Here is a 13,332-nt window from a genome sequence, read left to right as displayed (position 1 = left end):
ACACATCTAGTATTTAGCATCCCGCCTACCCGTTCCGGGGCCACTCTTCTCTTTTTGGGCTGTGACTCCCCGGCGGCCAGGCCCACTCCGGCACTCTCCCGGTGCACGGGGTCGTCTGCTCCGATTCCGTGCTGGCCCGCTTCTCCACCCAGGACCCTGGCTCCGGCCGAGGGATGGGCCGCCGGCTCCTCACTCCGCCGGCTCAATTCAGACCTGCTTATTAGGGTCGGGAAAGGGCTCCGCGGCTCCCCGGCCAGTCCCCTCGGGCGCCCACTCGTTCCGGGGCCGCTCTTCTCTTTTTGGGCCGTGACTCCCCGGCGGCCAAGCCCGCTCCGGCACTCTCCCGGTGCGCGCAGTCGTCCGCGCCGGCCCGCGTCACCACCCAGGACCCTGGCTCCGGCCGAGGGATGGGCCGCCGGCTCCTCACTCCACCGGCTCAATTCAGACCTGCGGCTCCCCGGCCAGTACCCTTGGGCACCCACTCGTTCAGGGGCCACTCTTCACTTTTTGGGCCGTGACTCCGCCGCAGCCAGGCCCGCTCCGGCACTCTCCCGGTGCGCGCGGTCGTCGGCGCCGATTCCGTGCCGGCCCACGTCTCCACCCAAGACCCCGGCTCCAGCCGAGGGATGGGACGCCGGCTCCCCACTCCACTGGCTCAATTCAGACCTGCGTTTTAGGGTCGGGAATGGGCTCCACGGCTCCCCGGCCAGTCCCCTCGGGCGCCCTCCGCAGCTCCGACACAGATTGCCCCGGGGACGCCACACTTTACACGGATAATTGCAGGCCCCTCCGGAGCGAGGGGATTATGCGTGCGCCATCTTCGGCTTCCTGGCCACGCCCACCCCTCTCGTGCATCTTCATGCAGGAATGTCTTCTGGGCACCAGATCTGCAGAAGAGTTTGAGTAACAGTGCTGCCATGGCTCTGTGCCACAAGAAGGGAATAGTTACATTTCAAGCTGCTTTGGTATTAGACACACGTGCCACTCAGTTTGTATGATGCTGATGAGAAATGATTCACAACTCCAACTTCTACTTTCCACAACTGTAAACAGTTGCTTCCATATCTGACAGCGTAGCGTCAATGTGCACCTCCTTTAAAGGTGTGCCCAGTTCATTCTCATAAGCCGAGTCAACACACTTTCTGTAATTTAAATTATATTATGTAGATCTAAAGTTATTGAAGGAGAGCAGTTGTCCTTGGCTGCATTTTGGAGGAGCAGGTTTCTCCTTTGCCATACCTCTTACCTGATGACTTTGCAAAACTATTTTAGCACATTAACTTAACGATAATATCCTCATGATGTAGTAAAGTGTATTAGGGTTGAACTATAGAAACATTACAGTCCTCTGTAGGCTATTTGAAAGTTTCCAGGTAGCAAGTTTCCGTTAGCATTGATAATAGTCCTGGATTCTTTCAAGTAATGTTTACATTTAGAGCTGAGACACCCTGAGTTCCCTCATTTGAAGAAAATGTCTGGCTTTGGTTGGATTTTCTTTTCTTTCTTTCCCAGGAACAGATCTGACCTTTTTAGGTCTCGCCCCCCCCCCCCCCACACACAGCATAGTCGCTGTACTGGAAGACATAGGGTTTACTGTTCAGTGGGCTTACAACCCACCCTCAGCATACCACTTGGTTTTTTCATTGTCAATCTCAACTGCAATCTTTCGATTGCTCAGCTCCTGTAGGCGCCCCTTCCTTTCTTGTTAGCTCCTCCCTGGAACATGGACCAAGTACATGTGTTCTTCCTCAGCTTTGTTCTTCTCCGTCTTTTTGCAACACACTTTCTTTCTTTTTTTTTTTTTTTTAAACAGGAGCTTCAGTGTTATTCCTGGCCGTGCAATGTGCTTTCCTACTTTTAAACACAGGTATACATCTATTTATGTTGCTTACACCCTATCTGCCATCTCCACTGGCACTTTAGTTACTTACACTCACAAATATAATTCTCTATGTCACTCCACTCTATGCCTTTCTGCTCTACTCCATTCTACTCTGACACTCTACTCTATGGCACTCTACTCTACCCCACTTCAACCCACTCTATTCTGTGCCACTCTATTCTCTGCACCACGCCGCTTTTAGCCATACTGAACAGCAGGCATCCTGCTGTTACATAAGAAAGACCTATTGGCTTTCCCAATGCTTTTTTGTAGTTCTGGATTGTGCTGGGAACCAAGATTTTAATGGATAAAAACAAATCAAGGCACTTGCTTGGCCATGTACAAATGATAAATATTCACAGAAACCCGATTTCCAAACAATATAATTTGTGTGCTATATAGTTTTACCAGTAAAACTGTATGTCTGCTCAAATTCAGTGGCCATTGTAATGGAAATGTGCTGCCTGTAAATGTGCTACTACATGTTGCTTTAAATACATCATTAAAAAAAATCATAATAAATAAAAAATAACAAATCACCCGGCCTCGGGTGCATTAAAAGGAAGGTGGGCCATCAAAGTTGTTTGTTCTAAAAAGAGGGTTGTGGTTCTAAAAGGTTTCGGACTCACTGTGCTAGTAATCTTATCTGTTCACAAGGAAAAGTTACATCTGATTGCTTAGGTGTGATCTGTTTAAAAGGACAGTACATCTTACTTACTTGTTGTGAAAAGCATGTGTTTAAGGCAGTAGGCTTTTAAAAGCGGCTTGTTATTACACTGCCCTAAAGCCCAGTGCTTTAAATGGGCCGGTACAGTCCAGTACAGAGTACCGGCACTTTTCTATTTTGAAAGGGAGAGGGCCTGCGCTTCTCAAGAAAAATGTAATACTTTTCATTGGGCAGTACCAGCACTTCTCAGAATCAAGCAGGTACTCTGATAGAGAGTACCCGCACTTCCATTTTTCCATTTCAAACACTGCTAAAGCCTGTTGGTGAGTATTTGTTACATGGAATCTTGCACATTACCATAGTAGGCAAGAATTTTAGTCTTGGTGACCCACACGAGAACCACCTGGAGATGGAGAATTTCAACTATGGTAATACTGATTAGGCTCTATAAGTTGTGATGTGATATTGCTTTAACAACTGTATTTTGTACAAATCTGTAATTTAATGGTGGAATACCTGATGGTTGCCTTGTGGGAAGGCTTATGACCACAACAGTAGGTCGGTGTTGGTTAAGGTGACAAGCGAATGACAAAGGTTTTAGACCTATTTACAATGAAAAGTTACAATAAAAAAGCAGTAGACCTGACATATTGATTGTGAAAAGTATAGTTTAAATTCAATAAGCACCTAAAGGTAGATTGTTATTACTCCGTATTAAAGCTTACAGGGAAGTATTTTGTTACATGAAATGTCACAGATTACTTTTGTAGGGAAATATTTTGGTGTTGGTACCGCCTCTGAGAACCCTAAAGGGAGAAGGTTTGCATTGTAATAATTCTTGCTAGAATCTCTTAGGTGTCGTTCAGGAGCTTCTAATAAAAATATAGTTAAATAACAGATATTTATACATAAATAAATATCCATAGCACTACTAAGAGGTTCTTTGGGACAGCGCTGTTTCGACTTTGGTCTGTCTGATTATCATTTACACACAGATTCCAACCATGACAGCGTACTGCATCAAATAACAGTTCAGTCCACATCAGTCATAGGCATGTTTGCCCTGTAAATAACAGCATTTACTGACAACATGTAGACATCCATCTGAAAGTGAATGCACCTTAGTGTCAGGGTTTGTTGGCCAGTTTTTTGTTTTCAATGTTTTACTTTTATAGTTTCCCTTCATTTCTTTGATTTCCCTCTTTTTAATGTTTGTTAAAAGGATATTACAGCTCTACATGCCAGTGCTTTCCAAACCTTCAAAACCATGATCCAATTTTATAACAACAAACCTTCATGACCCACCCAGCCTTAATGGACATGATAAGGGGAATTTTTAATTGTTACCTTCAAGCTGCTTTGTAGCACCCACAAAGCTAAACATGGAGAAGGACAGCTCTTTATCAGAAACAAAATAACCAAATACATTCAACAAAGAAACCTCCGCTCAAGATTGGCACCCCGTCTTAGAACACCACTGTACAAGAAAAAAACTATAGGTGGTATACCCTTCTCCGTTCAAGCAGCCAAACTATGGAATTCATTACCCCCAAATATAAGATCTACAGATAACTATCTTGTCTTCTGAAGACTACTCAAAAGCTGGCTCTTTCCTTCATAACCACCATATTCAAACAGCTATAGATTGCATATGCCTGTGTTGATACATATTTTTAATCTGATTATGTGTATATTCTGGATATGAATAGTTCTTTAGGAAATATATATCGCTACTATGTCATAACAATAAATCGCACGCATACTCTTTAAACCGGTTTAACTAATGTATATCTACTTACAGTTTAAATATGTATATGTATGTATCTATATATGTATGTGTATATGTGTGTGTAGTCATGTGTGTATATATATATATATATGTGTTATTCTATGCTTAACATATTCATAGGTCATTGCATATCTCCTAGATAAGTTGTTATTTTAGATACTTATGAATCCCTGCTCTCATTTTATATCACACTGATCAAATGTTTTATTATCATAAGCATTTGGCTATTCAAAAATTTAGTAACGATAAATAAATGTTAGAAAAGTAAATTTATTTATTAACTTCAAATATTACAAATCTTGAAAGTCTATGTTTATACAATGCTACTTTTCTTCTCATGTTATACCATTTATTATATTCCTTGATCATATATTCCCTTACTACTTATTTACATATCTACCTATTTAATACTCGAGTCCTACTGTACTAGAGAAAAAAAAATCTATAAATAAAATTCAAATTATAAGTTAATTAAACATTTTTATTCATAATAATGTATACATAAATTAAATAAAAATAACGATCGAAAAATGTGTATATATACATATATATAAAATTATAAATAAATATATATATTTTTACTCTCTTGTAAGCTTTACTTTGTCTACCCATTACCATATGTCATGTCTCTATCAATCTATCCTTCATCCCCACTCTGACTTTCCACATGTAACTCACCCAAACCTTAGTTTACTACCATGATCTCCCAAACAACACTACTAAATTCTCCCTCATTTATCTCACCTTTGACTCATCCAAAGCCCAGCCTGCTACTATGATCTCCCTAACCCTTTCCACAGACCCTTACTCATCCCAAGCCTCATCCTATTACTATAAACTCCCAATTAACATTTCTACATTATTCCCTCCTCTACCCCTCCATTACACCAGTTAATCCAACTAACAAACTCACATATACGCGGCTCAAAGTGACTCATAATAATACTAAAAGTGTACTCATATTTCCCTATACTAACCCACCTCTAATTCCTTTTGGGTTCCGGAGTAGCGTGCTACTCGCCGAAAAGCGCGTTGACACCTCATCAGGGGTAGTAAGCGCTATACAAATACTATTACAATACAATACTATGCATGCAGACTAGCAGTGCCAAGTGTCCTGCAACAAAACCAGACCACAAACGAGGCCCTTGTGAACCTAAAACCGCAATTTCCACATAGGTAATACTACAAACACACATCTCTCAAACCAACTGCATGTAATCGTTCTGAACAGTTAGCACCATGATGCCATCATGGTGGTAGATACAGAATATACAAATGCTAAGTTACATAACATAACTTGATAAGCGTCACTTGTGAGGCCTACACATAGGCCGATGGAGGGAAAAACATTCATTTCCTATCTAAATTGACAATTTGGTCTATTACGGTTTAGTTGCTTTTAAGTGCCATCTGCTTTATTGAGGCCTTTGCTGAACAATATTTTTTTATTATTACGTTAATTTATTATAATGTACTATGCCCTTACTGCGGTTTTAGTAAGAACCTTCCTCAGAGACAAATAGTGGCCTTTTGCTCACGTACTTCCACTGTAACACCAAAAGGGCATTGTAATGGGGGCGAGGGGGAGATTATCAACAGCCAGAGGATCTAAAATTACATTGAATATATTTTATTAGAAAAAGTGTTGTCTCAAAAACAGCAAAACATATCAGACACCTTTAAGCTGCACAGACATAATAGTTGCAAAAATAATACATGATGTGTGATAAGTAGTGCAATTTATTTATCAGTGTATCCGAACTATTTGTCCTTTCACAGACATCTGGTAACCAGTTTGCAATTTATGGACCATAGTCGTTATTCCACAACAGATTCTTTACCCAATTATAGGTTGGTGTTCTTTTGAGTAATAATTAATCTAATTATATTATTGAATAAAATAGCCGATATGACTGAAGAAAAGCAGTCAACACGCGCATCGGTTTGGTGCACTGATCCTTCATGGCTATTTTTTTCTATTTAGAGGGACCCAAAATGTTTGATATCTTCATTAAAAATGCACCATATTATTATTATTATAAATATAGTCATCTTTTACATCGAGTTAGTTGCCAAGGAATCCCAAGAGAGATACCAAGTGCTCCTCTTACGCAATGCACCGGTACTTTTCTATTACCAAATGTAAATAAATTAATGCAAAACATTAAGAGTCTCCGTTGCCTTATCGGACAGGTGAGGGGAATGGGAGGACGTGAGAGATGTTCTTTCTCGCCCCTCTAAAGTCGCCCACCTCAAAATACGGAGCTTAAGACAATCTCAAAATAAAGCGCTTAAAATGTTTTACTGTAAGAAAAAAAAAGAGTGCTCAACAACATCAGCACGGTAAAACTTCACTCTGAAGAAACGTACGGGAAAAAACATAAGAATTGCACGTGCGCTTACTTTGAAAAGGCTCGGGAGCAAAGGCACACGATATCACTGTCTTCACCGAACTCATCTATACGCAAAACGATCTCTGCCACCATGCTCCACCTTTCGCACAACATGCTGCTTCCCGTGGAGAGAAGCAACCAGAGATGTCTTAGCTGTAAGCAAGAGCACCACAGAGATGCTGCAGGGCCTCTTGACTACTAGCATCAGATGTGAAACCCGTTCCAAGACTGCGCCTTTTCACTGGTAAACACGGTAAATTATTGCATGTGGAGGGACTGAAAAGAGGCTTCTAAGTGCACTCAGTCAATCAGGTACAAGAAAACATATTCTTCTTAGATACGGCAGTACTGTGATAATCTCGGATTGGTTGGTTGAATTATTGTCACGTGCCTGGCTGGGAAAGCGGTTGTGAACTGTTCATTGGCCAAGAGTGCCAGGAGACTACACTGTTGCTGCTGATTGGCTGAGAGAGGTCTGCTAATTTATTACTGGTGAAGTGATCCCGGAAGACTGCAGCCTTGCCCTACGGTTGGCGCATTCCAGTTAACTTCTGTGCGAGCATTCTGATACTCTGCAGCCCACCCGGCCCGTACTGGCGTGTGATTTTCGTCTTCACTTCCTAGACTGCTACCGACATCTCTACGAGCATCTCTCGTATCCTACGCCGTGGCTCCCGCTCTGTGGGCTGCGTCTTCCTCCACTCCTCCTTTGGAGTATTCCCCACAGCACGCCGGCGCCACCGACCGGTTCAGGTGAGACTGCAGTGAGATCTGTGCTAGGGGCGCAATGCTCACCAGCTTGGCCTCGCAGACATGGAGCTAGTTATGGTGCAGCATAGTGCTAGGTTGCTTGTGTTATTAAATGTCACTCAGATGACAGTGCAGAGTTGGCAGAGTAAAGTTGCCCATATGCTGCCTGCCAAGTCCCTACAAACACCAATAGGGACAAACCTCCTTAACCCAATCCCTTTACATCCTGTATGTATTTCCTTTGAAAAACTGTTCTAGTGCTTTGTCAGCCTCACACATCAAGCAAAGAAAAAAGCTTACTTAAATTTGTAAAGTCCATGGAATTGTGTAGCGCGTTTTAACAATTTGGTGTCAAAAGTGGTATTTCTACCTGCCTGCTCCTCCGGACTGCAGTGTCCCTTTGGCCCACGTTGAGCTCTTTATAACACATATAGAGGACCGCCGCTGTACATTGGTACCAGTTCGTACTATTGGTCCTTTAGGTAAGGTGAAGCAATCAGGCATCTGGCTAGGGGCACAACATCTTTATTCTGCTCTCAAAGCGAACTAACTGATTTGAGAGTATTGGGGGCGGGGGGAGGGCGTTAATCATTTAAAACTGTAAATTGGTCTTATTCACATTCACTCTGGATCTGGAAAACAATAACTGATGGAACCCTAAAATAGGGGCACTGCCGAGATTGCCCTAAATGGTGCGGAGTCAAGGCAGAGTTAGAAAGTATGCATTCAGTGGTAGGCAACTTAACATCTAATGTCTGCAAGTAAATATGAATTTTAATAAACGTCTCCAAATGAAATTGACAATTAGGCAATATTAAAGTTGTGCTGTCACATTTTATTTATTTCATATAGATCACATTGTACAACCCCATCACTTTGCTTAACATGGATATTCATACCTGCCACATATAACCATGAATACAGATGTAACCAACTAAATGTAAAAAAAAAAAAAACACTAAAACATAAGTTTATCCCGCCACACAGGTGAAGTGATAAACTGCTTTATTGTACCTCTAACTCCAATGCTCGATCTGGAGATGAGAAATTCTGTACCTCTGCCAAGCCCAGAGACAACCTGTTGAAAAGGAATTACATTTTTTTAGCTAGCGCATCAGGAATTTATGTTCTATTAAGGACACGGAGGCGAAGATTATGCTTTCTCTTTTATTCACTGACAACATAGCAGCCAATGAAAAACAGTATAAACTTTAAACTACACATCCCATGAACACTCAGCCATCCAATCATGGCTCTTCTCTGACCATATAAATAGCATAATCACAATAGTCTTTCCTCTTTCTTTGCGGAAAACAACAAATTTAAGAGTCCTTTTAGAACTTGCAGGACACTGGTCCGCTGAGCGCCCTCTTGGAATGTGCCAACCATCCCAACTTTCCTTCTGGCTACTTCATCCACAGAACAGAACGTCCACCTGATCCAACATCTTAACCGAAGAATTCAAGAAGCAGTATTATTCGCCCCTGCAGAAGAAAAGCAAAAACTAATATCCACAAATATACATCATAAAACAGCATTTATATCATACAAAACATATAGCATATACTTACTAAGGGTGGGATAATCCTCGCCTCCATGTCCTTAATAGAATCTAAAATTCTTGACGCGCTAGCTAGACATTTTTTAATTCTATGGCAATACCGGAGGCTTCGGATTATGATAAAATACTTTGAAAGTAGTCATTTGACCAGTCTGCTGCTGCCATATGTCCTCTGGTCTAGCTGCTGTTGAAAAAGCTTTAGAAGCCATAACTCCTCTGACAGAACAAGCTCCAAACATGTTTACATCTATACCTGCCTCTGCAATAACCATTTGACCCAACAAGCCAAAGTTGCTGCCAAGTCAGATAGAAATTTGGCTATGACATGAATCTCTGACCCCACAGGTTCCAAACTCCTTTCACTGCACCAACACAACCATTTCCTCCTGGCTTGCTCATATCTTTTGAGTGGAGGGAACCCAAGAATGGGATAAGAAAAACAGTGCAGATTCCGAAACTCTAGGCACTTGCCATAGTCTCCTGAAAGTCTCCAAGCCATCAGGGACAATAGTCCCTGTAGAATCAGAGGGTGGGAGTTGCCTAACGGATCCTTGAGAAGATCCTCGCACACTGGTAGCATCACTGCAAAGTCACACGAGAGGGCCATCGCAGATGGGAACCAAGGTTGTGCTCCTATATGGAGTCACCAAGATAATCTCTGCTTGATGTCGCACTACCTGGGCCAGGACATGCAGAATCAAAGCAAAGGGGGGAATACACATAAATCAGATCCCCTAGCCACAGTTGAAGGACTGCATCCGTATCCATCGACTGATGATCCGGCCTCTAGCTGAAGTAACACGGAACCTAGTTGTTCAACCAGGAAGCAAACAAATCTACCTGACAAATCCCCCCCCACCTCAGCTGAAGAGCAGGGAAAATCTGAGGCCTGAGCTTCCGATCACTGCCATCCCGCAGGAAATGCGAATTCCAATCCGCTGTCGTATTGGAACGGCCTGGAATGTACTCCGCTATCACCGAAATCTGGTGATGCAGACAGTAATGCCAAAAATCCTTCGCGATCTTTGCTAATAGACGAGATTAGGTCCCTCCTAGGCGATTGATATACCTGACCGTGACCACATTGTCTATCCGAAGAAGTATGTAACAATGGACTCTGCAAGGGGAAAGTGATCTGATTGCAAACCCCCCGCTAAGAGTTCCAGACAATTTATGTGATAGTTCAATTCCCCTGGGGACCAACGACCCCCCCCCCCCTCTCCACTGTGCCCCCGAGCCCCACCGGCTGGCATCCGACTCTATTATCACATCTGGACTGGAGATAAATATCGCTCTGCCATTCCAGGCATCCATGTGGGAGAGCCACCAAGAGATTTCGGTCTTGGCTTCCTCTGTGAGCAGAACCAACTCTGAATACTGAAGACCCTTCCGAAGATGTAAAATCTTCAGCCTCTGAAGGGCCCTGTAATGCAGCGGCCCCGAAAAAATTGCTTGAATTGACGCAAGAAGGCTAACTAGGCGTTCGAACGTCCTCCATGATATTGTCAGAGAAGCAAAGGCTCTCTTCAACTCTTTCTTGATCGAAGTCTGTTTGCTTAAAGGGAGGAGTAACAAAGCCATGACCGAGTCTATCTGGAAACCTAAGAACACGATACTCTGTGCAGGCACCATGCTGGATTTCTCAGATTTTATGACGAACCCGATATCTTGTAACAATTGGACTGTCCAATTGAGATAGCAAAGGATCGTATCTTTGTCTTGGGCCATAATTAGAATGTCGTTGAGGTATATGATAAGTCTCACTCCTCGTTTCCTAAAAAATTGCACCACCGGTCGAAGAAGCTTGGTCTAACACCAAGGAGCTGAGGACAGCCCGAAGGGAAGAGCGGTGAATTCGAACCAATGGGACCCCCATTGGAATTGAATAAAACATCTGTGGGGAGCAAAAATCGGTACTGAAAGGTATGCATCTTTGAGATCCAATCCAATCTCCGTCTCTTAACATGTCTTGGAGAAGATGTATGCTCTCCATCTTGAAATGGCGGTGTTAACGCGTCCTTTTATGTTAATTTATTACACATTAGGACTGGTTTTAGGCCAATGAATCTTTTGACCCAGTTGAGAGACACCGTAAGATGAGATAGCTGATCAATATGTCAATCAATATATCAATATTTATCACCACAATGCATTTCACTTTGGTCTAAGACATTAATCAAATTGATGACGCAACCATGACCTTTCAGCCATGAATAACCACACCTTTGATAGAAGTTTATGAAGTTTATTCCCTATTAGTTACAATCTAAAAATATGTGCGTTGATCTCAAAGCCAAGAAACACAACAGCATAGTTACGATATGACAACTGTGATAAGATTTCATTAATGCGAGAATCACAAATATTAGAACATAACACGGCGTAAACATAGATCAAGATAGCAGAATTCTGAACACACGTCAATTCAACATAGCATAATGTCAGTCGTTTGTCTATTTGCGTCAGTTTAAGTGAACCCCTGTCCTAACCACTGATTAGCATTAGCATGTTGGGCTTCATGCAAAACAATTTAGAACACCAATTTGTAAAACCTTTAACTATGGTCTCTAACAAAATGAGCAGTTGGTACCTAGAAAGGAAAAGCAAACAGACAAATTGCAAGTTGCATTGTCATAATTACCCTCCAATGATTAGGTCAGCACTCAGGATCAGTCTTCATCTTCAGGACATCAGTCAAAACGCCATCAGTCAGGACTCAACTAAAGGGCAAAAGTGGGCACTACCCTCATAAGGAGGATAAGTGAAAGGGCAGTCTATGGGTGAGGACAGTTTCTAATAAGTCTCAAGTCACCAAACAGAGTGACAGAGTTTCCGGATAAAATCAATAGCATTCCCTACCTAGTTCTAATGACCCTTCAGTGACATGGGTTTTTATCCCTTTTCGGTAGTACATTGCCCCAAAATTCTCTTGGACATTTACTATACCCCACTGTCTTCAACCTATCCAATTTAACATTAGGTAATCCCAATTGTCACCCCACATTAGTTTGTTATTCTTTGATTGGTCTTCATAATTGACGTCTTCGGAGGTGGCACATCCGGTGTTACTTAACTCCTTGGCACGTCCTTTGGGTCAGCAGATCCATTGTCCATCGGTCTAAATGACCTTGTACATTACATTAATCTACACTTGTTTCAATATGCTCATACTTTTCTAAACCAAGGCACCGATTATGCGCTTGGGAAACAGTGTTAATATAGATACATTCATCTTCGAAGCTGAAGAAAAAGAACATTTGCAGGGTCATGGCCCTTTTCGAGTTAGCACACTGGAAAAACTGAAAAATACAATTTAATATGAGAGCTGAGCAACTAAACTGCAGCTCACGCATACTTAAAGCTTACAAGGAATTTCAATACAGTTTCATCAATACGAGCGTTAATATAAGCTTAATTGAATCTAACATGAACATTTTATTCATCATTATTAGTTTGCGTATACATTGGTGGCCATTTACCGTAGTCACAAATCAGGTGCGTGTTTTAAGCAAATTCGCTATTATTACAGTTTCTATGCAGTATCGTCACACATTAATATAGATATTCTCCTCTAATATAGGTTATATAAATCTACGCTCTCTCAGCGGTATACAACCCATGAATTGAAATGTTTTAGATTTAGTACTAAGCGGGAACCCACCCCCCACTTTTTTTTGTACTAAGAAAATTGTGCTTACGAAACCGTGAGGATGAGGCGAAATCTGTACAACTGCCCCTTTCTGTATGAGCGCAAAAATCTTCCCTTCGAAAACTACACACTCTGCGAGGGTGTTGGGGGAGAAGCGGAGGAGGAAGAACCCTCTGAACCGGGGAAGCGTAAAACTCTAGTTTTAAACCCTGGACCGTTTGTAACACCCATGGGTCCTGTGTAATATTTTGCAATGCTGGGAGGAACTGCTGCACCCTGCCTCCCAAAATTACTTCAGAAAATGGAATGACCTTTACCTGGGGTATTGCTGTCTGGAGTGGAACCACCTCTACGATACACTCTGGAGGAACGGCCACGTCCTCTATGACAATTGGGGTAGAAGGTCTGATAGTCAGAGGAACCTCCTCTGCCCCTTTGAGTGACAAATCTGGAAGCCTGAAATCTACGCCTGGTGCTCGGCCTTTGAAGCGTCCAGCCCCGGCAAAAAGAGCATTATTGAATACTTTCTTGATATTAAACTGAGCTTTGTCCAGAGCTGTGAAGGTTGCGACATATTTGCCCAAATCTTTGACAAAATTATCGGCAAACAGCATACCATTGGCAAAGGCACCAGCCTC

At 42.3% G+C, this 13,332-nt stretch overlaps 2 protein-coding genes across 3 annotated transcripts in view; one reads left to right on the top strand and one right to left on the bottom strand.

Annotated features, from left to right (window-relative positions):
* The window catches only part of TGS1 (trimethylguanosine synthase 1), a 279,522-nt gene extending 272,490 nt beyond the window's left edge, over positions 1-7,032 (bottom strand). The window contains exon 1 of one of the 2 annotated variants that reach the window (XM_069220193.1): positions 6,745-7,032. In XM_069220193.1, the coding sequence (XP_069076294.1) occupies positions 6,745-6,848 (104 nt within the window). In that variant the 5' untranslated portion in view covers positions 6,849-7,032. The remainder of the gene's footprint in view (positions 1-6,744) is intronic. The other variant, XM_069220194.1, reaches the window with a different exon arrangement.
* A 237-nt stretch (positions 7,033-7,269) lies between these two features.
* TMEM68 (transmembrane protein 68) overlaps positions 7,270-13,332 on the top strand; it is a 145,159-nt gene continuing 139,096 nt past the window's right edge. The window contains exon 1 of the mRNA XM_069220192.1: positions 7,270-7,487. The gene's annotated coding sequence lies outside the window, so the exon portion shown is untranslated. The remainder of the gene's footprint in view (positions 7,488-13,332) is intronic.

The sequence above is a fragment of the Pleurodeles waltl genome, chromosome 2_2, assembly GCF_031143425.1.
Source record: "Pleurodeles waltl isolate 20211129_DDA chromosome 2_2, aPleWal1.hap1.20221129, whole genome shotgun sequence".
Taxonomy (NCBI): domain Eukaryota; kingdom Metazoa; phylum Chordata; class Amphibia; order Caudata; family Salamandridae; genus Pleurodeles; species Pleurodeles waltl.
This window is presented reverse-complemented; position numbering and strand designations above follow the sequence as displayed.